Source organism: Quercus suber, unplaced genomic scaffold, assembly GCF_002906115.3.
Source record: "Quercus suber isolate HL8 unplaced genomic scaffold, Cork oak 2.0 scaffold_87, whole genome shotgun sequence".
Lineage (NCBI taxonomy): Eukaryota > Viridiplantae > Streptophyta > Magnoliopsida > Fagales > Fagaceae > Quercus > Quercus suber.
The window spans coordinates 1,438,130-1,463,209 of NW_027069552.1; the positions used below are offsets into that span (position 1 = coordinate 1,438,130).

The window sequence follows — 25,080 nt, forward strand, 5'->3', positions numbered from 1 at the left end:
AAGTGCTTTGTCAATGGCATGCTTGCTGCAAACACACATAGAAGGTGATGGTTCTGAAATTTTAAGGCAACTGATGGAAATGGCAATATACTATATCCTCCAGCCCAAACCAAAGTATATAACATATGTTACACTTAAAAAACAAAGTATCCATCACATATATAGTGAAATAAGAATTAAATGAACATATAACATATGTACCTGAACAGTCTTCAAGTGGAAAAGGATTTGTGTTTATTAATTAGTTACACTTTCCCCATCAAAAAAAAAAAAAATGAGTTACACTTTCAATGAACTCTTAACGCTGCTTTGATTATTTGTTATTAATAGAGCCAAAAAAAAAAAAAACAAATGATTTTCAGGTACTACAAAAATTCTATAGAAATGCTGATTTTCTAATCTGTCATTTTTCCCTAAATAAATCTTCACTTGCACTGTATTAAGTTTTTAAAAGAATGTGACAAAAAAGTATTCAGTCAAAACCTTGCACCTATCAATCAACCGAAAAAAAAATAAGAAAAATGATAAGACACACCCCATGCTCCAAATAAGGCGTCATCAACTTGGACTAGAACATATTAAGAGTAACATAACAATAACATTCTAATATTTCATAAATACCAAAATACCTCTGAACTTATACCAAAACAGACAAACATGGTGTAGAGAATGACTTCAGCCACAAATTTTTTTATTTGTCATAACTAATATGGACAAGAATAAACAAACCAATAATACAAGTGGACAACAGGAAGTGGGGTTAATGAAACTCACTTAACCCTCAAGTAGCAAGAGGATATCTGTGGCAACAGTGCATCTTGTCCCCTGAAACCATTAAGCACAAAATAAAAACTCAGTAATTGAGATAGGATAGAATAACCATTTGATGATGAATTATTTTATTACACCAAAGAATAAAAAGCTCACTGATCATTAGAAGTGACTAATGAGAACCAAATTGGACTAATTGAATTCAACATACAAAAACTATGACATTTGAGAATTTACTATGACATATATCTCACATGCACCATCCATAACACAAATTAATTTGCTGCATGCATCTTTAACAAACCTCTTTTTCAATGTTCACCAATTTTGCGTTTTTTAACCCTCGTGGAATGTTTGGGCGGGGGAGGAGGCTGCGGGGGCATCAGCCTTATGCTCATCATCGTGCTGCAAAGACATTAGGTGCATACAATCAATATTCGGTTTAATGATAAGAATAAATAGCATATTGCAAAATAGGCATAAACATCGTAATTAATGTTATCGTACCATAGAGCTGCCTTTGTGTCCTATTTTGTGTCCACCTGTCCCACAAGTGGGTGCTCTTCTAGCACGTTGCGGTCTACCTCGTGGGGGTGACGGCTGATGAGGGGGATGCTCGTCCGGTACATCAATATCTCGCTGTAGCGGGTCAATCGCTGCCGGAGGTCCTAGAGGGTCGGATGAGGATGAGGTAGGTGGGTAATGATGCTCTATGTACAGGCCAGGAGTGGGGATCATTGTCATGGGTTCAGTACTGGGTGGGTCCATGGGTACAGTGAGTGCAGTGGAGCTGGTGGGTGGGTATAAGGGTGTCTCAGGGTGTATAGGAGGGGTGAAGGGACTGGGCTGCGAAGGTGGGGTGGGTGAAGGGACCTCAGGCTGAGGAGATACATCTACCATGGGTGGAGGGACCTCGAACTGAGGAGATGCAACTGGGATGGGTGGAGGGACCTCAGGCTGGGGAGATACATCTACCATGGGTGGAGGGACCTCGGACTGAGGAGATGCAACTGGGATGGGTGAAGGGACCTCAGGCTGGGAAGATGCGTGCGGGATGGGAGCAGGTATCTCAAGACTACTTACAACCCGAGGGGTTGTTGCACACCGACCACGGCCCCTAGCTACACTTGTGCTTGGGCTTGCTGTAGCAGGCTGACCACGGCCCCTAGCTGCACTTGTGCTTGGGCTTGCTGTAACAGGCCGACCATGGCCCCTAGCTGTGCTTGTGCTTGGGCTTGCTGTAGCAAGCCGACCACGACCCCTAGCTGCGCTTGTGCTTGGGCTTCTAGTATCACGCCGACCACGGGTCGGTGTAGTTACGGGTGCTGCACTTGTGCTTGGGGCTGCAGTAGTTGCTGATTCAGTCTCAGTACGGTTGTTTGCCTGCCCAGTGGCTGTAGGATCACCACCAAGCCCAGCCACATTATATAGGATGCGCCAGACATGATTGTGTTCTCGACTGCCTACTGGAAGCCAATTCAACAACCCTAAATGACTTTCAATCTGAAACACAGAAAGAACCATTACAATCAGAATTTTCCACATTTATGTAACAATTATAGAATGCATAATATAGTACTTATTAATCTACTTAAATACTCATCTAAACTAAGAAGTGAAAGTTTTATTATGATACTATATGCAACAAAAACTCTTTTTAATTGGACGTCAGTAAGATCAACCAAATTTGTTGAAAGAAGAAATCAATTGATTTTACGTTCGTACATGTACTAAAGAAAAAACAAAGCAAGCAATAAAATATAATTAGAACACATTACCAACTGATGTAATCTAGCACTGTTGCGGTCGATATACTTTCGAGTGACCGGACCGTACCATTTGTAATAGTCATGATCACAGGCCATCTCACCAGTCTGAGGAGGTGCACGGCAAACTCGTTGTGCTCTGCTATTCCATGAAATGATATATGGTTCATGCTCCTGCCTCCAATTCTTTTCCACCTTCCCACGCAAGTCTATTCTATGTAGCCTATCATCGTACACAACATGGTCAGGCCGCTCTTGCGCCAACCCAAACTGTCGAAGGACACGGTCTGGGTGGTGTGTCTCCACTATGCAAAAACAAACAAGTGGCACCCTTGCTGTCCACGTACCCCTCCTTGCAACGCAGAAGTCAGGAAGGTGGACAAAGTGTGCCTCGTATGGCTGCCACACAATCTACAATAGAAAGAAAAAAACAATTATCATAGCATCTTAAAATGTGAAACAAGGGAGAATACATAGATACAAGGAAAAACAAAAATTAAAACGGCAGATATGTTAAAGTATGAAGCAATCATATTCTTAAGGAAAATTAACATAATCGAACAGAATATTTGAATATTATTACCTGGTCCGGCTTCATTGTAACTAATTGCTCACGATAGTGGACCAAGGCCATCCCGGATGGCCTACTCTTCGAGCCTGGCACCCGCACCCACCTACAGTTACGAGCGAATAACATAAGATAAGTGGCTACTTAGTTACGAAGAAGAGTACATTGTATAACACACTAAATATCGAAAAAAATACTTACTTAAAGGCAAGTGGAGCATACGGCCACGGGCCGTAATCACATCCAGGTGGGGGCTCTATCCTCAGGCACAAGAATGGCAACCTTGCCCATGCCCAATACTGGACCAAGGTGCACGCCCCACCAATCTGCGATGCCCCTTTCTCGCTTGCCCAACACAACTCTCTATACAACCAGGCCAGGCAACCACTGCCCCAGCTATACTGTGGCGGATCATGGAGGTTCTGTAGTTGCTCCAAAAACATCAGATGCACCCTATCTCCCGACTTGTCCATAAAAAGTTTATCCCCTAGTAGCGCTAAAATATAGTACCGGCATAGTTGTGTATCTGAATTTCCATTGCGTCATCAGGCAGTGGCGCTGCAATGGCCTGAACAAGGTGGCTGATAAGAATTCTTTGCCCCACCAAGGTGTTGTTGTCATTCGCCGGAGTAAAACCAAGAAACTCCATGCAAACAGTGCTCCAAGTTCCATGTAACACAGCAGTCGGCCCAACCAAGACCTCACCGTCTATAGGAAGTCCGAAAATGACCTCCACATCTTGTAGGGTGATTGACATCTCACCGTGTGGAAGATGGAATGTATGAGTCTCCGGCCGCCATCGCTCAACTAGGGCCGTTATAAGGCAATTATCTATCTCTCTGGAAGGGGCCCTAAACAATCCTTCAAGCCGTAGCAACTTGATAATGTCGATCACCCGATTATCGTAATATAGTACTTATTAATCTACTTAAATACTCATCTAAACTAAGAAGTGAAAGTTTTATTATGATACTATATGCAACAAAAACTCTTTTTAATTGGACGTCAGTAAGATCAACCAAATTTGTTGAAAGAAGAAATCAATTGATTCTACGTTCGTACATGTACTAAAGAAAAAACAAAGCAAGCAATAAAATATAATTAGAACACATTACCAACTGATGTAATCTAGCACTGTTGCGGTCGATATACTTTCGAGTGACCGGACCGTACCATTTGTAATAGTCATGATCACGGGCCATCTCACCAGTTTGAGGAGGTGCATGGCAAACTCGTTGTGCTCTGCTATTCCATGAAATTATATGGTTCATGCTCCTGCCTCCAATTCTTTTCCACCTTCCCACGCAAGTCTATTCTATGTAGCCTATCATCGTACACAACATGGTCAAGCCGCTCTTGCGCCAACCCAAACTGTCGAAGGACACGGTCTGGGTGGTGTGTCTCCACTATGCAAAAACACACAAGCGGCACCCTTGCTGTCCACGTACCCCTCCCTGTAACGCAGAAGTCAGGAAGGTGGACAAAGTGTGCCTCGTATGGCTGCCACACAATCTAAAATAGAAACAAAAAAACAATTATCATAGCATCTTAAAATGTGAAACAAGGGAGAATACATAGATACAAGGAAAAACAAAAATTAAAACGGCAGATATGTTAAAGTATGAAGCAATCATATTCTTAAGGAAAAGTAACATAATGGAACAAAATATTTGAATATTATTACCTGGTCCGGCTTCATTGTAACTAATTGCTCACGATAGTGGACCAAGGCCATCCCGGATGGCCTACTCTTCGAGCCTGGCACCCGCACCCACCTACAGTTACGAGCGAATAACATAAGATAAGTGGCTACTTAGTTACTAAGAAGAGTACATTGTATAACACACTAAATATCGAAAAAAATACTTACTTAAAGGCAAGTGGAGCATACGGCCACGGGCCGTAATCACATCCAGGTGGGGGCTCTATCCTTGGGCACAAGAATGGCAACCTTGCCCATGCCCAATATTGGACCAAGGTGCATGCCCCACCAATCTGCGATGCCCCTTTCTCGCTTGCCCGACACAACTCTCTATACAACCAAGCCAGGCAACCACTGCCCCAGCTATACTGTGGCGGATCATGGAGGTTCTGCAATTGCTCCAAAAACATCAGATGCACCCTATCTCCCGACTTGTCCATGAAAAGTTTATCCCCTAGTAGCGCTAAAATATAGCACCAGGCATAGTTGTGTATCTGAATTTCCGTTGCGTCATCAGGCAGTGGCGCTGCAATGGCCTGAACAAGGCGGCTAATAAGAATTCTTTGCCCCACCAAGGTTTTGTTGTCATTCGCCGGAGTAAAACCAAGAAACTCCATGCAAACCGTGCTCCAAGTTCCATGTAACACAGTAGTCGGCCCAACCAAGACCTCACCGTCTATAGGAAGTCCGAAAATGACCTCCACATCTTGTAGGGTGATTGACATCTCACCGTGTGGAAGATGGAATGTATAAGTCTCCAGCCGCCATCGCTCAACTAGGGCCGTTATAAGGCAATTATCTATCTCTCTGGAAGGGGCCCTAAACAATCCTTCAAGCCGTAGCAACTTGATAATGTCGATCACCCGATTATCGCGCATTTGAACGTTTGCCATCTCCTTAGTGCGACCACGGCACATAAGTTGGCCCGGGTCCTGCAGAATCAATAAAAATTATAGCAGTTAGAACTATAAATACAACTTTGAAGGAACTTACTAACTAAAAGTCAAAGATAACGTAAAAATTAAAGCATTTGTTAGAACTAGATATTTCACCTCGCCATTCCATATGTCCTCTGATCGATGATGTCGTTGTCGCGTCAACAATGACCCAATACTAGGACCAGGTTCCAAGATCTGTGGCTCGTCATGAATCTGAGGCTCCATACTGCAAAGAGTGCTACATATTTAATTAATTAAGTAAATAAATAAAAATTTTAATTATTTAATTAAATAAATAAAATAAGAGAGGATAGCACTACCAAATATGAACAAAGGATACAGATCAAGATGACACTCTAGATGCAAATTCCTAACGCTTTCAATTGAAAGAATAAGAGAACAGTAGGGATAAACTTAAAGAACAACACATAAAATACTATACTTAAGTTTGTCCTATTCCTTATAACCCATATTTCAAGCTATATTTAATACTTTTCAAGCAGCCCACCGTTAAACAACAACACCTTTTTTTTTTTTGGTTTTTTCAGTTCATTTAAACAACAAGACTAGTAATATTTGATTAAAAAAAAAAAAAAACAAAACAAAACAAAACTAGTACTGTGATACAAATTTGTCACCAAGCTGCCAAATTTTAACATTGATGACTTATAAGGTAAGGGATATGGTACTAGTGCACAGTAAGAAGACCACGACAGTTAAAATCAACTATTCAAAAAAGTTCAAATCAGATAAACAGATTACATTCAATGAATCAACATAGAAAGTTATCAAAAGTGTAGTAATTATTTGGTATTTAGCAGTATAAGGAAATTGTATTATCTTCTCTCATATTATAGTAAAATTTACTAATTAAATTCATAACAAAATCTGCCATGTATATGAGAAGGTGGAATATCACCTAATTGACATTTTCCATAAAATTTATGACTAATATTAAATTCGGGTAGTCTCAACTAATAAATAAACTAATACTTTTTAATTGAATAATAATAACAAATTATAAATTTTAAGGCTAGTTTTCTACAATTGAAAATAGTAACAAAAATTGACCTAACTCTAGTAAAACACCAAACATTATAGTACATCAATCCTTTAATATATATATATATATATATCCTTTTATTTTCGGTGAATAAGACTTATCATTAAAAGAAAAGGAACCTACAAGAGAAAGTACAAAAGCAGGGAACAAAATCATCCCAATCATGAATCCTTAGGGAAAATTCAGGGATGGAATATATGAGGATTTTTCCTCCAAAGTTACACAATACAATGGGCAACAAAACCAGCTTTTTCTAAATAGCATGTGATTAACATGACCATTCAACAAAAGAATCTAAAACAATTATAGTTCTAGACTTCTAGTAGTAATAGTACTATTTTCAATGACCCATTGTGGGGAAGTCGATGTGATTTGAAATTCGTGAATCACATTTAGTGCATCTCCCTCACAAATAACAAATTTACCCACTAGTTCTACTATCCTTACCAAAATAAATACAACCCAGAATACTTTTAGTGAGCTGCCTAATGGAGTCTATGAATTATTATATGGTTTTACTAACAATCTTACTTATCAACAAATATCTAATTTATGGTCCGTTTAGGATTAGCCAATGGAGTCTATGAACCATTGGCTGTAACCAAAAATTACTATGAACCAATTTTAAACAAAACCCAAATGGGCATGTATCAAAAGCAACTGAAAACCCAAGTAAATCCACAACCCAGAAACAAAAACAACAGCAACAACAACTCCTTCAGTCAAAATAAGTTCTAACATTTACATTTCTAACAATGTGTAACCCACAATGCAAAGAGCCTAATTCTATAACATAAATTCAGCAAAGGAGGAACGGAGAACTACCTAGCAAGCGAGATGAAGAATGACGGCAGCGAGATGAAGAACGGCGGCAGCGAGATGAAGAACGACGGAACAGAAGAGAAGAGAGGCCGTGGAGACTGAGAGCACAGGGTAGCTGATTCGGGAGTGAGAGTGAGTGGGATTTTGAAAGTTTGAAAGTTTGGGAGTGAGAGTGTGAGAGTGATTGTATTGGGAGTGAGAGTGATTGTATAAAGACTGTTTCTGAAATTAGGGTAAAATAAAAGGTTAAACAGAACTCGAGTTTTGTAAACTCGAGTTCATAAGATTTCCACATCAACCCCTCTGGCCAGATCAGCGACTGGATCTCGAGTTTAAAAAACTCGAGATGCTAGTATTATATATTGTTTCCAAACCGGGCAACTAACGAAATCCTTTGTATATTATAGTTATTTAGCAAGGGTGTTCAAGGTTTATCTGTATAAACAGAATTTCTTGGAACGTTCCCCTGGGCAGCAGACCACCCCATTAGACCTTGGCTTTGGTTAGCCGAGGAGGCATTCATCCTCGAACCATCCTCATGGGCTCTTATGACCACAACCAAATTCTTCATTTATTAACACGGACTCTCCTGACAATGTTTACTCCTCCTCGGCTGACTCTACGCCCCTAAATTGGGCCCCAGGCCTAATATACGCATAGATAATGAGCTCTTAGGCCCAATATCCCTACAAATATCAAGAAATTGTTTTTTGCCAAAAAATAATGAGAAGCAAAATATAAATTATAAATCGTGGTAAATTAACTAAAACTATAGTCTAACATTTTTGAATGACATATATAATACAAAAATAATTATTTAACTAGATTCTTGTTCTTCACAACATTGTGTTTTATTAATAAAAATAATATATTTTCTTTTAGCATCAAACTCAATTCCAAATATGAGATATAAAAAGAAAAAAGAAAAAAAAGTAATCTTACAAACATACATGACAATGAATAAGGTAAAAATTATAGTATGCCTAATATTTTTCTTCTATATATATATATATATATATAAGTGAAGGAGGGGTGGTTTTAAACTTGAAAAATGTCATTAAAAGTTACAAAATGTTGTCACCTTCTACCCATTCAAAAAATAAACAGATCCGAGAAGCCGCACTTGCTTGCTATGACTTTCAAAATCTTTTTCTAAATGTCAAAGTTTTAAGTTGCATGATATTTTATTTTATTGAGAAAACGTGAGCCAATTAGAATGGGTTTCTTTTTTTCTTTTCTTTTTTTTTTTTTTTTTAATTCTTTCTTTCTTTCTTTGCTAGAAGAGCCCATTAGAATAATCATTTTCAAAACCTACCCTTTATACATTGATGATAATTTGTGTACTGGAGAACTGCACAAAGAAATTTAAAATATTTAATAATTTGTGCTTGTAAACCTGTTTGACAAGTGTACTTTGTGACAAGATTTTCAAAAGGCCTTATCAGAGGTCTCAAAGTCAAATTCAAACAAAGAGAAACAAAATTATATAGGTCAAACGTCAAATGGAATAGTTCTACCTCTTTATAACTTCATTAAACCCCATAACAAATTTGTCTGTCCATACTCCTTAGGAAGAACAGAACATAACACGGAGCTGAGTAAGAAGCATTTCATGTTAATTTCTTTCTGTATCATTCTTTCATCTCTTGGAATTGAGGCTAGTAAGGAGCCACCAAGAACCGGCAAACACTTTGTGCTAATTCATGGTTCATGCCTTGGAGCTTGGTCCTGGTATAAGCTTGTGACACTTCTAAAATCTTCTGGTCACAATGTCACTGCACTAGACTTAGCTGCTTCTGGGATCAATCCATTGCAGGCAAATGATCTCCAATCAAGTTTTGACTATTTCAAGCCCTTGAGGGAGTTCATGGAAGCTCTTCCTTCTCATGAAAGAGTAATCCTTGTTGGTCATAGCCTTGGTTGTTTGGCAATTTCTCAAGCCATGGAATATTTTCCAAGTAAGATCTTTGTTGCTGTTTTTGTCACTGCCTTAATGCCTGGGCCAGCCCTCAACATTTCCACCCTCAATCAAATGGTATTTGATAGGGGTGTTTTTCAACATGACAAGGACACGTCACGCAAGGGAAACTGACGGTGCCTATGGGTCCGTTAGTTCCGCAAAAGTAGACGGAAGGACTAGAGCGACGGCATAAAAAGGGACGGGGCCACACTAAATCCCAACGGCAAAAGTGTCCAACGGGCGAATGGAAGGCCAACGGAGAAACTAGAAAGCCGATGAGTCCAACATGGCCTTACTTGATCCTCACGAAAATCCATATTAGGAAACATCTTGCATATTACGCAAGGCGAACCTGCTACAAATTCATATTCCCCTTGAAAGCTCGAAAATGTGTTGAAAACACGAGCAATTTAGACCCCCAATTAAAATAACGGCTCGATAGATTTTACACTAACTTAATACTAAGTGCAGAATAGTGTAAATGCGAGCGGATGAACAAATAAGCTACTCTAATCCATAAACTAAACAACACAGTAGTATAATGGAATATAAAAGAGTAGGGAAGAAGGATGCAAACACAGAAAACAACGAGATGTGTTTTCGAAGAGGAAACCAAAGAACTTGGCGAAAAACCTCTCCGCCGCCCTCCAAGCGGAAATCGATCCACTAGACAATTAGTTGGGATACATAGGTTAGTAAGAGACCCTCCAAGCCTAATCTACCCAATGTACCTAAACCCTCCAAGCTCCTACTCCAACAAGGCTTCTCGGAACTGTGTCTTGTCTTAGTTCTCTGGATCTCACAACAAGCTCCATGTTGCATCTGCCATCCTTGGCTTCTTCCAATGCTTCCTAACAACTCCAAAACATTCTCTACACTCTGAATAGGTGTGGGTTGTGTTTGGGTACAAATCTCCTCTCAAGCTATGATAATGGGAGAGGGATGGAGAAGAGACTATAATGATTTCTCACTAAGGATGAGTAGCTCTCTCTCAAAAGATGGGTGTGTGTGTTTTAGAAAACCTCTCTAGGGTTTTTCTCTCTGAATAGCCTCTCTTACATTTGTGGGTAATAAGGGTATATATAGTATAGGTGAAGGGTAAGAAAGTTACTCTTAAAAAACCTCCAGGCAGAATGTTTCGCAACTATCTCGCGGGAAGGCCTTACCCGCGAGACACTCGCGAAAACGACAGCCTGATACGACTCTTCAGCTTCCAGTCATGTGCTTCTCACATGGCTCTTTCGCGAGTTAGCTTCCAGCGACACACCTGCGAGATCCACTGATCTTCAATAAAACTTGAGTCTTCACCAACTTGATACTAAACCCAATACAATTAAATCCCACAAAATACAAAGAAATGAATTAAAGTAATTACAACACATTTTGTCATGGAATAAAGCCAATATAGAACATAGTTGTAAATCACAACTTTACACCCCTCATATGGAAAGACACCCTACAATCTCGGAAACCCTAGTACCAAATCTTCTTCATAAGGGAAAATCTCCACTCTCAAGGGATCTTGGTTCACCACTAGCTGCTATATAAGCACCAGACCTCCACTTTCCTCAGGTATGCAAAAACTCTCTAGCTCTCTCACTATAGAGTTCATAGAGACTTCTCATTCATTAACTTGACTTTCAGAGGGTTTTTGGTCGGTACCACATAGGTGCCTTCTGTTTGGTCCCTTTATTCTTATTTACAGGTACCCATTGGAGTGACTTGGAGCCTACAACTCACTAACGATTTTAGCATATCATTAGTTGGAGCCGTCTATTGGAAATGAGTGATAAGCCATATCGCAGACAAAGAGTTGTATGGTCCTAACACGATCAATGGCCATTACCAACCAAGAGACCAAGAACTCGCCCAGCGCATTAGAGAGGCAAGTACAAACCCTTGCCGCAGCAATTGAACGGCTCACTCAGCGAAACCACGAGTTGGAACGACAGCTGGAGCAGCAAAATGATCAGGAGCCGAGCGATCAGAATGACAGACAAGACAAGAAGGAACGTGACAACAATCATCCCTTGACGAATGATCACCAAGAAAGGAACGGCCAAGAGGAAAGTCATGCCGTCAGCAGAAGAGATCAGCAAGATACCAGTCGTCCCTCCGAGCTGGAAGTTAGTGTGTTGCGCATGGCACAGGAGATGCAGAGGATGAAAGAAAAAATGGACATGATGATGAATGCCCTGAGAGGACGAGTATCCACCAACTTGGACAAACTAGTCCAACAAACCGACTCACCCTTCACCATATAAGTAATTGCTTTCACCCTTTCAGCCAAGTTTCGAATGCCATAGGTAGAGGAATATGACGGTTCATGAGACCCACTGGACCATTTGGGGTTGTTCAAAACCCTTATGCACTTGTAAGGAGTTCTAGACGAAATTATGTGTAGGGCCTTCCTTACCATATTGAAAGGACCAGCAAGGGTATGGTTCAATAAACTTACCCCAAACACTATCTCAACCGTCAAAGAGTTGAGTGGACACTTTGTCACGCACTTCATCGGGGGACAAAGACACAAAAGGTCCTTAGCCACCATACTGAGCATTACACAGTGGGAAGATGAAAGCCTAAGTTCATACGTAACCCTTTTCAACATAGAGGCCCTCCTGATTAACAAAGCTGATGATAAACTCCTTGTCACTGCCTTCACCCGTGGGTGAAGGCCGGGGAAGTTTCTCTTCTCCCTCTACAAAAATGACCCAAAAATGATGGCCGAAATGCTGTACACAGCCACGAAATACATGAACATCGAAGACGTGATAATAGCCCAGGGGGATGGGCCAAGGAAGAGACAGAGGCAAGATAACCTTCATCCAGACAAAAGTAGGAAGGTAGCCCGAATGAATGAGAGAATGAAGGACAGGAGATTAAAACCCCCGTCGGGGAGGATAGTAAACTTCACCCCCTTAAATACCCCGCTGGATCAAGTCCTCATGCAGATAAGGCACGACGTGGCACTGACATGGCTAGACAAGTTGAAGGACGATCCAAGCAAAAGGCTCCAAAACAAGCATTGATGTTTCCACCAGGACCATAGGCATGACACCTCTGAGTATACCAACCTCCAGCAGCATTGGAAAACTCATTAAGCAGGGGAAGTTACAGCGATTCGTCAGGGGTGGTGAAAACCCGCCAAGGGACCCTAAGCACAACTGACGAGTTGAAGAAATGCCCAAAGACCCACTCGGAGAGATAAGGATAATCGTAGGGGGAAACACTATGGCATGATCATCTAAAAAGGTAAGGAAGACATATTTACGTATGATGCAGAGCGTCCAAATCTCTGGACAACCTCCTAAGGTAGCGAAGGTTGACAACCCCGTCATCAGCTTCATAGAAGACGACACTAGGCGACAACGCCTTGGTTATCAGCCTGTCAATTGTAGATTTCAATACTCGATGAGTTCTAGTAGATAACGGGAGCTCGGCAAATATCCTCTACTACCCAGTGTTCCAGCAAATGAGGATTGACAAAGAACGCCTATTACCATCAGACACATTGTTAGTAGGTTTTGGTGGCACCAAGGTCTTCCCCGTAGGGACCATCACCTTGCCAATAACCATTGGGACATACCCTTAACAGCTCACTAAGGAGGTTAGTTTCCTTGTGGTTGATTGTTCCTCTACCTACATAGCAATCATTGGTCGACCCACGCTTAACGCATGGAAGGCGGCTACATCCACGTACCACCTGTTGGTAAAGTTCCAATGAAGTATGGGATAGAGGAGGCATGAGGGGACTAGATGGCCACCCGTGAGTGCTATGTCTCCATGCTAGAAATGGATGATCACCTACAGGCGCTGAATATCGAAGAGAGAAGGGCAATAGTAGAGCCTACAGAAGACCTGGAGGAAGTCTCCTTAAATAATAACATCCCAGGCTAAACCACACGTATTGGCACACAAGTCGACCTTTCGGTTCGCAAAAAGCTTGCCCTCTTCCTAAAGAACAATCAAGATGTCTTCGCTTGGAGTCACGAGGACATGCTAGGGATCAACCCTAGTACCATGGTACACAAGCTCAACATATTCCCGTCCGTCCCCCTAGTTCGGCAGAAGATGAGGGTCTTCACCCAAGAAAGGGACAAAGGCATAGCCGAAGAAGTACGCAAACTGGTAAAGGCAGATTTCATTAAAGAAGTCTACTACCCTGAATGGTTAACCAACGTGGTCATGGTCAAAAAAGTAAATGGCAAGTGGATAATGTGCATAGACTTCACTGACCTAAACAAAGCGTGCTCGAAGGACAGCTATCCACTCCCACGCATCAACCTCCTCGTGGACTCTACGGCTGGCCACCAATTGCTAAGTTTCATGGATGCCTTCTTTGGATACAATCAGATCAAGTTGGATGAAGCAGACCAAGAGAAAACCTCATTTCTCACGAGCCAAGGACTCTTCTGCTACAAAGTCATGCCGTTTGGATTAAAGAACCCAGGGGTGACGCACTAAAGGCTTATTAACAAAATGTTTGCACAATAGATTAGGCGAAATGTAGAAGTATACGTAGACGACATGCTCGTAATGAGTACACAGGAATTAACTGGACAACGCCAATCATATACTACCTTAAAGATGGGTCATTGCCAGAAAACCGCAACGCATCCCACCAACTGAAGGTGCAGTCTTCACATTTTGTCATGATGAGAGATGTCCTTTACAAAAGAGTTTTTTCCCATCCATATTTGAGGTGCCTGATCCCCGACGAAGCAGACTATGTCATGAGAGAAGTATACGAAGGAATATACAGGAACCATTCAAAGGTACGCTCACTAGTTCACAAGCTAATACGAGCTGGATACTACTGGCCCACTATGTAGAAGGACGTCTAGTCTTACGTGAAGGCGTGTGACAAGTGCCAATGCTTCAGCAACATCATACAACAACCAACTAAAGAACTTACACCATTGAGCGCCCCTTGGCCATTTGCACAATGGGGATTGGACATAGTTGGGCCCTTCCCCATCGCCATACTGCAGCTCAAGTTCCTCGTCGTAGGGATCGATTACTTCACCAAATGGGTCAAGGCAGAACCATTGGCCACTATCACAGAGAAAAATGTCCAAAGTTTTGTCTAGAAAAGCATCATTTGCTGCTTCGGGATCCCCAGGGTCATCGTCTCTGACAATGGAAAGCAATTCGACAATGATGCATTCAGAGATTTCTGCCAATAGTTGGGCATCAAGAATCACTACTCCTCTCCCGCTCACCCCCAGGCCAACAGACAGGTTAAAGTCACAAACCGATCCCTACTTAAAATGATCAAAACTCGACTTGAGGGGGCAAAGGGCATATGGCCAGATGAGTTACCTAGTGTCCTGTGAGTGTATAGGATGACAGTTCACACACCTACAAGAGAGGCACCTTTCTGCCTCACATACGGATACGAAGTCGTCATCCTGGTAGAAGTGGGATTGACTAGCTATCGAGTATCCCACCATGATAAAGGAAGGAACGAAGAAGGGATGCGCCTACAGTTAGATCTTCTTGATGACGTTAAAGCAACAACAGAACAGAGGATGGCTTGTTATCAGGACCTTATGGTAAAGCACTACAACACCAAGGACATGCCTCATCATTTTTAGGTCAGAGACCTGGTCCTCAGGAAGGTGATGACGGCTACCAGAGATCCCTCATAGGGTAAGGTGGGCCCTAATTGGGAGGAACCCTACAAAATCGCCGACTACCATAGGAAGGGGACTTACTACTTGGAAACCCTCGATAGGCAGAAGCTCCATCACTCGTGGAACACTAAGCACTTGAGGAAGTACTACCAGTAGTGGTCAAATGCACTTTATTTTATCGCTTTCTTTTCATTTTTCCATTTTTGTATCAAAAGTTAAATGTCAAAAGATGTTAAGACTCTAAGGATGTCGAGTTTCTTTTTAGCTCTTTTTATTATTAATAAGACTTGGATGCATTATCAGAAACGTTGCTCTACTCTCTACCCTTCAATAGACCATCTAAACTACACTAAGCCCTACCTACGGGGTGGACAGATGACCAAGGATACCAATGAGTGTCTAATCTTAGAAATTTACTAAGTCCTACCTATAGGGTGGAAGAACGACCAAGGATATAGAGGGGTGCCTGGTCTTAGAAATTTTATTAAGTCCTACCTACGGGGTGGACAGACGACCAAGGATACCGAAGGGTGCCTAGTCTTAGAAATTTTACTAAGTCCTACCTACGGGGTGGACGGACAACCAAGGATACCGACGGGTGCTTGGTCTTAAAAATTTTACTAAGTCCTACCTAAGGGTGGAGGACGACCAAGGATACCGACGGGTACCTGGTTTTAGAAATTTTACTAAGTCCTACCTACGGGGTGCACGGACGATCAAGGATATTGACGGGTACCTGGTCTTAGAAATTTTACTAAGTCCTACCTATGAGGTGGACGGACGGCCAAGGATACCGATGGGTACTTGGTCTTAGAAATTTTACTAAGTCCTACCTAAGGGATGGACGAACGACCAACGATATCGACAGGTACCTGGTCTAAAAATTTTACTAACTCCCACCTACGGGTGGACAGACGACCAAGGATACTGACGGGTACCTGATCCCAAAATTACATTAAGCCCTACCTACAAGGTGGACGGATAGAATAAAACGTCAACGGTACCAATACAAGAGAAGCATACACGGTTAAAATGAAGACAAAATATAACAAGTATAGGCAACGGATAAAAATAGTAAATGTAACCTAAACAGGTAAATGTTTTTACATAAAAACCCCAAAAGGAGGGGGCATTAATTACTGTCTTACAAATAATCCTACAAGAACTTAAATACAAAAGAAGGGAAAAATCAAGACAAAGAGGCATCAGGAGCAGTTGGGTTCACAACGAACAATCCTTCAACAGTAGTCGGGTTCTCACCGGACGAGACCACAATGACGTCAGGACCCTCAAGGGTAGGCTTGGCGATGACCACTCTGTCAGTGTCCTTCACCTCATGCTCAATCATATGAATGGAGTCAACGGTCTCATTGCTGACGGTGTCATCTCCTCTAGGTGTCGGCGGGACTGTGTCATCTATTACGACTTGGGACAAGTCGAGATTGGGATAAGTAACTCTCACCTGCTTTAAGAAATCCTCAAACCCGTCACCATAGTAGACGCCACAAGCATCAAAGAAGGGTTGAGAAATCTAGAACTCAGCCATGGTGTCAACTCTGGCTTTCTCCATCTACTCACGAAGAGCAGCCAGCTCCATTGCCAAGTTGGTCTTCGTTTTCTCCGCCTCCTCAAGTCGATGGGTCTCCTCCACAAGCGCCTTAGTTTTTGCCATCAACTCTTGATTGAGGGTACGGATGGCCTCCAAGTATTGTGCCCACTCCTTATTCTCAATCTCCTGTCATTTATAGTACCATCAAATTACCCCCTCATTGGCCACACACCTGTCCTAAAGGACCTTCATACACACTAATGCCTGAAACAAAACATGACGGTTAAAATCAAAAGCAAATTTTTGAAGTATAATTTAAGTGATGGGGACATACCCTTGACAGGTTGTAGAGGCCAGAAGCCCCCAAGTCCTCCAAAGAGTGTTCACCACAAGGATCCAAGTCTGTCTCCTTGATGATTAAAGAGACCATCTCAATGACATAATCCTTATAAGTGACCAACCTTTGGACGGGGCTCAGAGCTACAGGTCCTTTCCCGATCATCAAACCCTTTTCGGCTCCATAAAGAGGGGGAAGAAGAGGCGACGAAGCCTTCTGCTGTTGCTCCCTAATCAATTGAACCGTCCCCTTCTTTGACAGATGGTCATCCTTAATGTTATTTTTTCTCTTAAGTGTGACTTTAAGGGCCATATTGGGAGCCAACCTGGACGCCTGCTCCTTTTGCTTATGTGCAAAGGCAGCTTTCCTTACCAGCGCTCTCTGCCTTCCTGCATCCATCTCTGAAATAAATAAATAAATAAATAAAGACGATGGAAGGAGTAAAACAAAAGTAGATATGTTGGACAGGTAAGCAAGCAAAAAGAACTTATGACGGTGGGAGAAAGCTTGCAACTGACAGGCTTCTAGCGTCGGCATTGGACCACCATAGAAGGCATGGATAGTGTCAAGTGTAACTAGATCCTTCCACTTCCTCTGCTCGAAGGGAATCTCCAAGACGTGCCTAATGAAGCTCTCCTACTCGTCGGTAATCTCCAGCCGAACCTGGGCTGGAAACAACAAGAAATATATAAGTATTAGGAGAAACAAACGAGGTAGAAATAAGAAGGGCGGACGGCACACCTAACTCCCTAACAATGCCTCAGGTGTTATCAAACCCGTTAGGCATGCTATCCCACTCCTTGAGTCTACACACCCAATCCATCCCTTGAATGAAAAAATATATGCTCTTCCAATTTTTATTCGAATCAAGCATGTCTGACACCAACCTAAGCGATGTCTTCCTCACTAAGAAATGATAAATGCCTCTAGACGAGGTAATCTGCTAAGGCCTTATAACAGTAAAAGAACTCGTCGAGGGTAAGGTGACGATTGCCACCACTCAGCTGACCTCATATCACCTCAACCCCTAAGAATATCCTCCACACATTTGGGGCTATTTGGCTGATGGATAACCCAATATAATTAGCGAGCTAACTGTGCAACTCCATCAGTGGCAACCTCAAACTAGTAGCAAACATGGCGTCATACATGCCAACGTCTGTTGTCTTCCCAAAGTAACACCTCTCATATTTCCTTGGTAAACGGATAGGAATGTTATCTGGGATTTGGAAATGGTCATGAAGTTTGTTAAAAACGTTTGGTAACATGGTTGGTTAGAAGTCACTCACCGTCCGTATAAGGGGAAGGATGAAAGGCCTAGAACCATCACCAACCTCTTAACATTCCCCCTCCTCGTCCACCACCCCTTTATCGCCCTCATCATTTCCTTCACTACCTCCCTCTCCCTCTCCTTCCTCATCCTCGTCACCCATAGCCTCCCCCTCATCTTCTTTATACTCCTCTTCCTCCTCAACAGGGGAGTGAGCAAACAGTTCCCTTTCTGAGAACGAGGTTAAATATTCCTCAGACTCACGACCTGACGGGTAGAGTTCATCGTAGCCCACACCCTCACGGATTGACGATGATTGTTCATTCGTCGCTTCTCTATCACCTTACATCTATTCACCTATAAGCGTCAGAGGTATTCTAAGAACCTATTTGATGGGTATCTATAGAGGTGACGACTAGCTAGAAAAGATATAAATAAAAAGAAAAAATAGAAGGGGAGAAGAAGACTTACAAGATAAATAGATGGCTCTATAAAGGTGACGGAATCCGCGAGACTGACGGAGGCACAAGCAATAGGTGCTTGTGAAAGATGGGTCAGCGTGTATACTTAGGTCTCAAAGCTCTCAAAGGATGAAGAATAAAGTAAAGTAAAAGAAATGACCAGAGAGGAAAGAACTATTTATAGAGAGAAGAGGCGCGGTATACTAAGCGACACTCATGATTAGAAACGAGACCAACCAGCAAGCACCACATGTCACCTAACATTTAAAACCTAGAGCTACTCACGCCATTTAATGACACTCTCTTCGATAAAACTATAATGAATGACCATAAATACTCACAGTACTCCACAGCCCATCAGCTGAAACCAACGGAACCATGGAGGTGGGGGCAGCTGATTGGAGTGTTTTTCAACATGACACGGAACATCATGCAAGGGAAACTTACGATGCCTATGGGTCTGTCAGTGCCGCAGGAGTAAATGGAAGGACTAGAGCGACGGCATAAAAAGGGACGAGGCCATACTAAATCCCGAAGGGCAAATGGAAGGTCGACGGAGAAAATAGAAAGCAGACGGGTCCAGCATAGCCTTACTTGATCCTCACGAAAATCCATATTAGGAAACATCTTGCATGTTACACAAGATGAACTGCTACAGATTCATATCCCCTTCATATGGAAAGACCGCTTACAATCTCGAAAACCCTAGTACCAGATCTTCTCCATAAAGGAAAATCCCCACTCTCAATGGATCTTGGTTCACCACCAGCTACTATATAAGACCCCCACTTTCCTCAAGTACGCAAAAACTCTCTAGCTCTCTCACTATAGAGTTCATAGAGACTTCTCATTTACTAACTTGACCTTCGGAAGGGTTTTAGTCGGTACCACACCGGTGCCTTCTGTTTGGTCCCTTTGTGATGCGAACCTCAATCGTCACGCTTTGAGACCCAACAAAAATATTGGAATACTTGCCCAAGAAAACTAAAATTTAGATTTTTGATAGAAACCCTGACGCAACGTTTATAATCGAAACGCAAACCAAAGGTATAGGTGTAACACCTTGACCCAATGATTATAATTGAATCACGAACCAAAGGTATAAAGTTTGAACGTCACAAGGAAGAATCCCTGATAAGTTCACAGTTCTTGAAGAACCAAAAGAAGAGTAAAGCCTCACTTTTTCTAATTTTTATTTAATAAATCCTCTATTACAATAAGTGCATGCTACTTATAAGACATGGTTGAAAATAGAAAATATATATAAAAAAAAAAAAAATAAAAAAAAACCGTATTGAATAAAAAAAAAAAAAAACCCTAAATAAAAGTTGATTTGGTCTGAAATTAGCAGATCCAAAATAGGAAAATAGCTAAAAACGTTCTAAATAATAAAAGCCCTAAATTAAGGTAGATCTGGTTTGAAATTATAATCTCCAAAATAGAAAAAATGTCTATTAACTAATATGGAGCTGAAAGTCAATCAGCCATTAATCCACGCCATAAATTACACCCAATCAAGCCAGATTAGCCCTCAATAGCTTGGATTAAATTTATTACACCTTCATCTTCCTTTGGGCCAAGCTTGGAATGTCCTGCGTTAGAATCAGCCCATTAAGTACTTCTTTGATCTTCTTGGATCTTGCTTTAGTAATAGGCCCAACAGGAACATACAATAGATCCTTGAATGCTTGTTGATTCTCATCACTTTGTTCTTATTTACAGGTACCCATTAGAATGACTTGGAGCCTACAACTCACTGATAATTTTAGCATATCATCAGTATTCACTGTCTTAATGCACTTTTTTTCTTTTTTTTTTTCATTTTAATGGTAAAGTACAATATTAATTAAGTTTAATAGATTTAACTAGTAAGTGCTGCTTGTAACCCTTTTACCCCTGCAATTTGAATCTCTCTAAAACAAAATTCATAAGCTTTTTCTTCTCAATATATATATATCATGAGCTTTCAGGCCCAAGTTAACATTTAACTATGACTTGAGATGCTGTGAAATGTTTAGACCCAAAGATGAGCTCTTATTAAAGCTTTCAGGCCCAAGTTAACATTTAACTATGACTTGAGATGCTGTGAAATGTTTAGACCCAAAGATGAGCTCTTATTAAAGCTAGCGCTGTCCCAAATGTTTAGGATGGTCAAAAAATTATTCAGGCTTCCTGGTTCTACCATCATCTCAACCTACCCATCATCTAAATAAATAAATAAAATCTAGCTAAAGAAAATAGGTCATATAATTTTATATAGACCCAAACAAAGCTATACAATTTACTATACCATATTTACGTTTCATTATATTATTATTTACCTGTCCAAATTTCATAATAGGAAATTCATAGTTGTTAGTAATCAACTCTCTTGTATAAAAAAAAAAAATAGTAATCAACTCTTTTTTTTTCTTTTTTTTTTAGAATCAATAAAAAAAAAAAAAAAAACTCTCTTGTATAAAAATTTAAAAAAAAAAATAGTAATCAACTCTTTTTTTTTTCTTTTTTTCTTTTTTTTTTTTGAGAATCAAGTGATCACTGATCAGCTCTATTAAAACTGCCTTTTTTTAGCCACCTACTCTTTGCAATTTTATTTAATCAGAAATTTCATGATAGGAAATTTAGTGACCAACTCCTTTTTTTGGAGAATTAAGTGATCAACTCTATTAAATTGCCTTTTGTTAGTGACTTACTCTTTGCATTTTGACACTGATTTGTCTAATAATAAATTTTCATGATGGGAAATTCATAGTTGTTAGTGATCAACTCTCTTTTTTCTTCCTATCAAAAAAAAAAAAAAAAACTCTCTTTTTTCTTCTTCTTTTTTAGAATCAAGTGATCAATTCTATTAAATTGCCTTTTGCTAGTAACCTACTCTTTGCATTTTGACACTGATTAGTCTAATAATAAATTTCATGATAAGAAATTCATAGTTGTTCGAGATCAACTCTCTCTTTTTTTAAAGAATCAAGTGATCAACTCTATTAAATTGCTTTTAGTTAGCAACCTACTCTTTGCATTTTGACACTGATTTGTCTAATAATAAATTTATGATAGGAGATTCATAGTTGTTAGAGATCAACACCTTTTTCTTTTCTTTTCTTTTTTTAATTTTAATTTTAGAATCAAGTGATCAACTCTTTTTATTTATTTTTTTAGAATCAAGTGATCAACTCTATTAAATTGGCTTTTGTTAGTGACCTACTCTTTGCATCTTGACATTGAGATGTCTAATTATTATAGTCTTTCAGCCAACAAGGCTCTCTGCTTGACAGTCACTATACATACGACCAAGGCCCAAACAATCCTCCAACCACTTTCATCTTTGGGCCCTTGTACTTGGCATCAGATGTGTTCCAACTTAGCCCAATTGAGGTAAGAATTGCATTTTTTTAAAAACAAAAATAGAATGGAAAATACATTATATTAATTACAAAAGTTCTTGTTGAAACCAACATATCAACTTTCTTATCATGATCAACATTGTATGTTACAATTGTTGTAGGATTTGACACTGGCTACCTTGTTGTTGAGACCATTACGTTTATTTAGTGATGAAGACCTATCAAAGCAGCTAATGTTGTCCTTTGAGAATTATGGGTCGGCTAAACGGGTTTACATCATATCCGAAAAAGATAAGGTGGCAAGGAGAGATCTTCAATTGTGGATGATTGAGAGAAATCCACCCAATGATGTGGTGGAGATCAAAGGATCCGATCACATGGTCATGATGTCTAAGCCAATTGAGCTTTGGGCTCATCTCCAAGACATTGCTGAGAAATATTCTTATCCCATTTTCTAATGCATGGGACATTTTACTTTCAAGTTTCAACACAACATTGAAATCAAAGAGAATACTAAGCTATAGCTTATAGTAAATAAGCCATTGGTGTTATGGCACAAGTGATAAATATCAATAAGTCTTTCATGGGTATAAAATTTTGTATAACTTTTTTCACTTACATTGAATATGGATTGAGATTGTGTCTAGTACATCTGTACATTGGACAAGCTAGGATGAGGACACTCATCCTTATCCATTGAGTATAATTTGTAGTGGAAGTGTAGCTTCCTTTTGCTAGTGAATATTTTTTAATAAAAAAATAATATTACGTTGTTATTGATATTACTCTAATAAAAATTTATCAAAAAAAAAAAAGTGAAAAAAAAAATTGCTTCCCTAATCTCAAATAAATATTTCTTAGATGGAACTTAGGGCGAATTTGGTCAACTCTACTCTACTCGAGTCTCCTTCTCTCCAACTCTACTTTCCCTCTATTTCCTTTTAATCCAAACTGGTCGTTATAGAGACAACTCTTATTCTGGATAAGGATATCTATTTTCATATTTCTCAATAAAATATCTATCTTCCAATATTATGCTTACACAATATTTTTATTTTTCCAACTCATGCAAAAACAGATTTATGCTCAATTATTTTTTTGGTGTTTGTTGAATGAAGAAGATTGTTTGGTGTATTATTTCTAAATAGAACTATCACTATAAAATAAAATTAATTTTATGGCTAGGGTCACTGGGCCAGGGCACTGTATAATATGAATAAATCAAATAAGATAAAACTGATAATACTATTTTTTTTTTTTTTGATAGGAAAGTACTAAATAATACCATTAAAGACAAGAGTGAGAAACTACAGATATGTCATGAGCACACGCGTGCTCTAAAAAGCTAGGGCATTCCTCTAGCCAAACTACATAGTTATCAAGCTCTTTAGCATACTGTGCTAACAAGTGAGCAGGGACATTTCCCTGTTTTTTCAAATGAGAGAAAGCAAAGCTCCTAAGACCTAATGCAAGTTCCATTGTTCAGTCAAGCACATTTTGAATGGACGAAGGTGCTCCCCCAACTCCCTGAAGAGCCTTGCAAATGATCAACGAGTCTCCTTTAAACACCACCTCCCTAATGCCCACGTCTCTTGCAAAAGAAACCCCGGCCTCCATTGCTTTTGCTTCAATCTCCACAGCCCCCAACGGAGCGTTCACTATCTTGCTTAAGGCTGCGATTACCTTCCCACTTTCATCCCGAATCACCCTCCTATTCCCACTTTTTTCCTGTGTTTGAAAACTACACCATCTACGTTTACCTTGCACCGTTCTGGATTAGGTGGCTTCTAAATTTTCACTGGGCCCACACCCAGGTTATCTCCCAATCTAATATCATTTGCAGTGATGTATTCTTCCACGAGGTGCAAAGCGGTTTTCAGAATCACTATTCCCGGTTTGCCTGAGCCCCCCATCCTTCTTTCATTTCGGTCCTTCCATATTCCCCAGCAAACTGAGATGACCTTCTCTAACAAACCGGGCTTTGTTACTTCCTAGTCTTGCAGGTTCTGTATAATATCTAAAAAGGTCCATGATTGATCAATGACGAATGGAAGAGCCAACTTGCTGGATTCCCATACTTTATGGGCGTGCTTGCAAAACCATAATAAATGACAGGTTGTTTCCTCAGGTTGACCGCATAAGACACATGTATTATCCTCCGTGATTTTCCTTCGTATGAGATTGTCCTTGGTGGCAAGTATATTCCGGCCTGCTTTCCATGCAAAATGTCTCAACTTGTGAGGGAGTTTCAGCTGCCAAATACTTCTCCACACCCGTTTGCGCATTGAGGCGTTTGAACAATCTCCCCTGCTCTGTTCTAGCTTTTCCTCATACGCTAACGCATACACCGATCTAACTGAGAATTTCCCAGATTTATTAACAGCCCAAATCAACCTATCATGTCTGCCAGTCACGCTAAGCGGAATACCCAAAATAGTTGAAGCATCCTCAGCGTTGAAGCATTGTTTGACCAGCTCCACATCCCATGTAAATGCTCCTCTGTTTATGACATCTTTGACCAGAGCAACCTATGGACTCGGCTTTTCAGGAGAAACCACCATGTAGGTGCTCGGTCTTGGAATCCATTTATCACACCACACTCTAATGTTAGCTCCATCACCCACCTACCATCTGATGCCTTTTCGCACCACCCCTTGAGCTACCATAAGGCTCCTTCACGCATAGGACAGGTTTATTCCTATGTCAACATCTACAAAGCTACCATGAGGAAAGTATTTAGCTATAAAGACTTAGCAGAATAGGGAGGAGGTGTTTGTTGGCAGCCTCCATCCTTGTTTCACTAAGAGAGCTAAATTGAAGAGTTTTAAGTCGCGGAAGCCCAGACCCCCTCTATCTTTTGGCATGTACAGCTTTTTCCAGCTTAGCCAAA

At 40.5% G+C, this 25,080-nt stretch overlaps 2 protein-coding genes and 2 long non-coding RNA genes across 4 annotated transcripts; 1 reads left to right on the forward strand and 3 right to left on the reverse strand.

Moving 5' to 3' along the window:
* Nucleotides 1–740: 740 nt before the first annotated feature.
* LOC136067849 (extensin-like) lies at nucleotides 741–2,636 on the reverse strand. Its single transcript, XM_065774191.1, has 4 exons — nucleotides 2,550–2,636; nucleotides 1,279–2,274; nucleotides 1,076–1,176; nucleotides 741–825 (listed from the first exon to the last, which is right to left on the reverse strand). Exons 1-3 carry the CDS (start codon nucleotides 2,634–2,636, stop codon nucleotides 1,108–1,110), a joined length of 1,152 nt encoding a protein of 383 aa, XP_065630263.1. The 3' UTR covers nucleotides 741–825; nucleotides 1,076–1,107.
* Nucleotides 2,637–2,897: 261 nt separating this feature from the next.
* Nucleotides 2,898–3,997, reverse strand: LOC136067833 (uncharacterized). The gene is made up of 3 exons (XR_010629245.1): nucleotides 3,307–3,997; nucleotides 3,121–3,211; nucleotides 2,898–2,948 (listed from the first exon to the last, which is right to left on the reverse strand). It is a non-coding gene; the product is annotated as an uncharacterized LOC136067833 (long non-coding RNA).
* Nucleotides 3,998–4,386: 389 nt separating this feature from the next.
* On the reverse strand, nucleotides 4,387–5,073 carry LOC136067834 (uncharacterized). The gene is made up of 3 exons (XR_010629246.1): nucleotides 4,976–5,073; nucleotides 4,790–4,880; nucleotides 4,387–4,617 (listed from the first exon to the last, which is right to left on the reverse strand). It is a non-coding gene; the product is annotated as an uncharacterized LOC136067834 (long non-coding RNA).
* A 4,169-nt stretch (nucleotides 5,074–9,242) lies between these two features.
* On the forward strand, nucleotides 9,243–22,991 carry LOC112035621 (methyl jasmonate esterase 1-like). The gene is made up of 3 exons (XM_065774192.1): nucleotides 9,243–9,665; nucleotides 22,090–22,221; nucleotides 22,352–22,991. Exons 1-3 carry the CDS (start codon nucleotides 9,243–9,245, stop codon nucleotides 22,646–22,648), a joined length of 852 nt encoding a protein of 283 aa, XP_065630264.1. The 3' UTR covers nucleotides 22,649–22,991.
* Nucleotides 22,992–25,080: the final 2,089 nt, after the last annotated feature.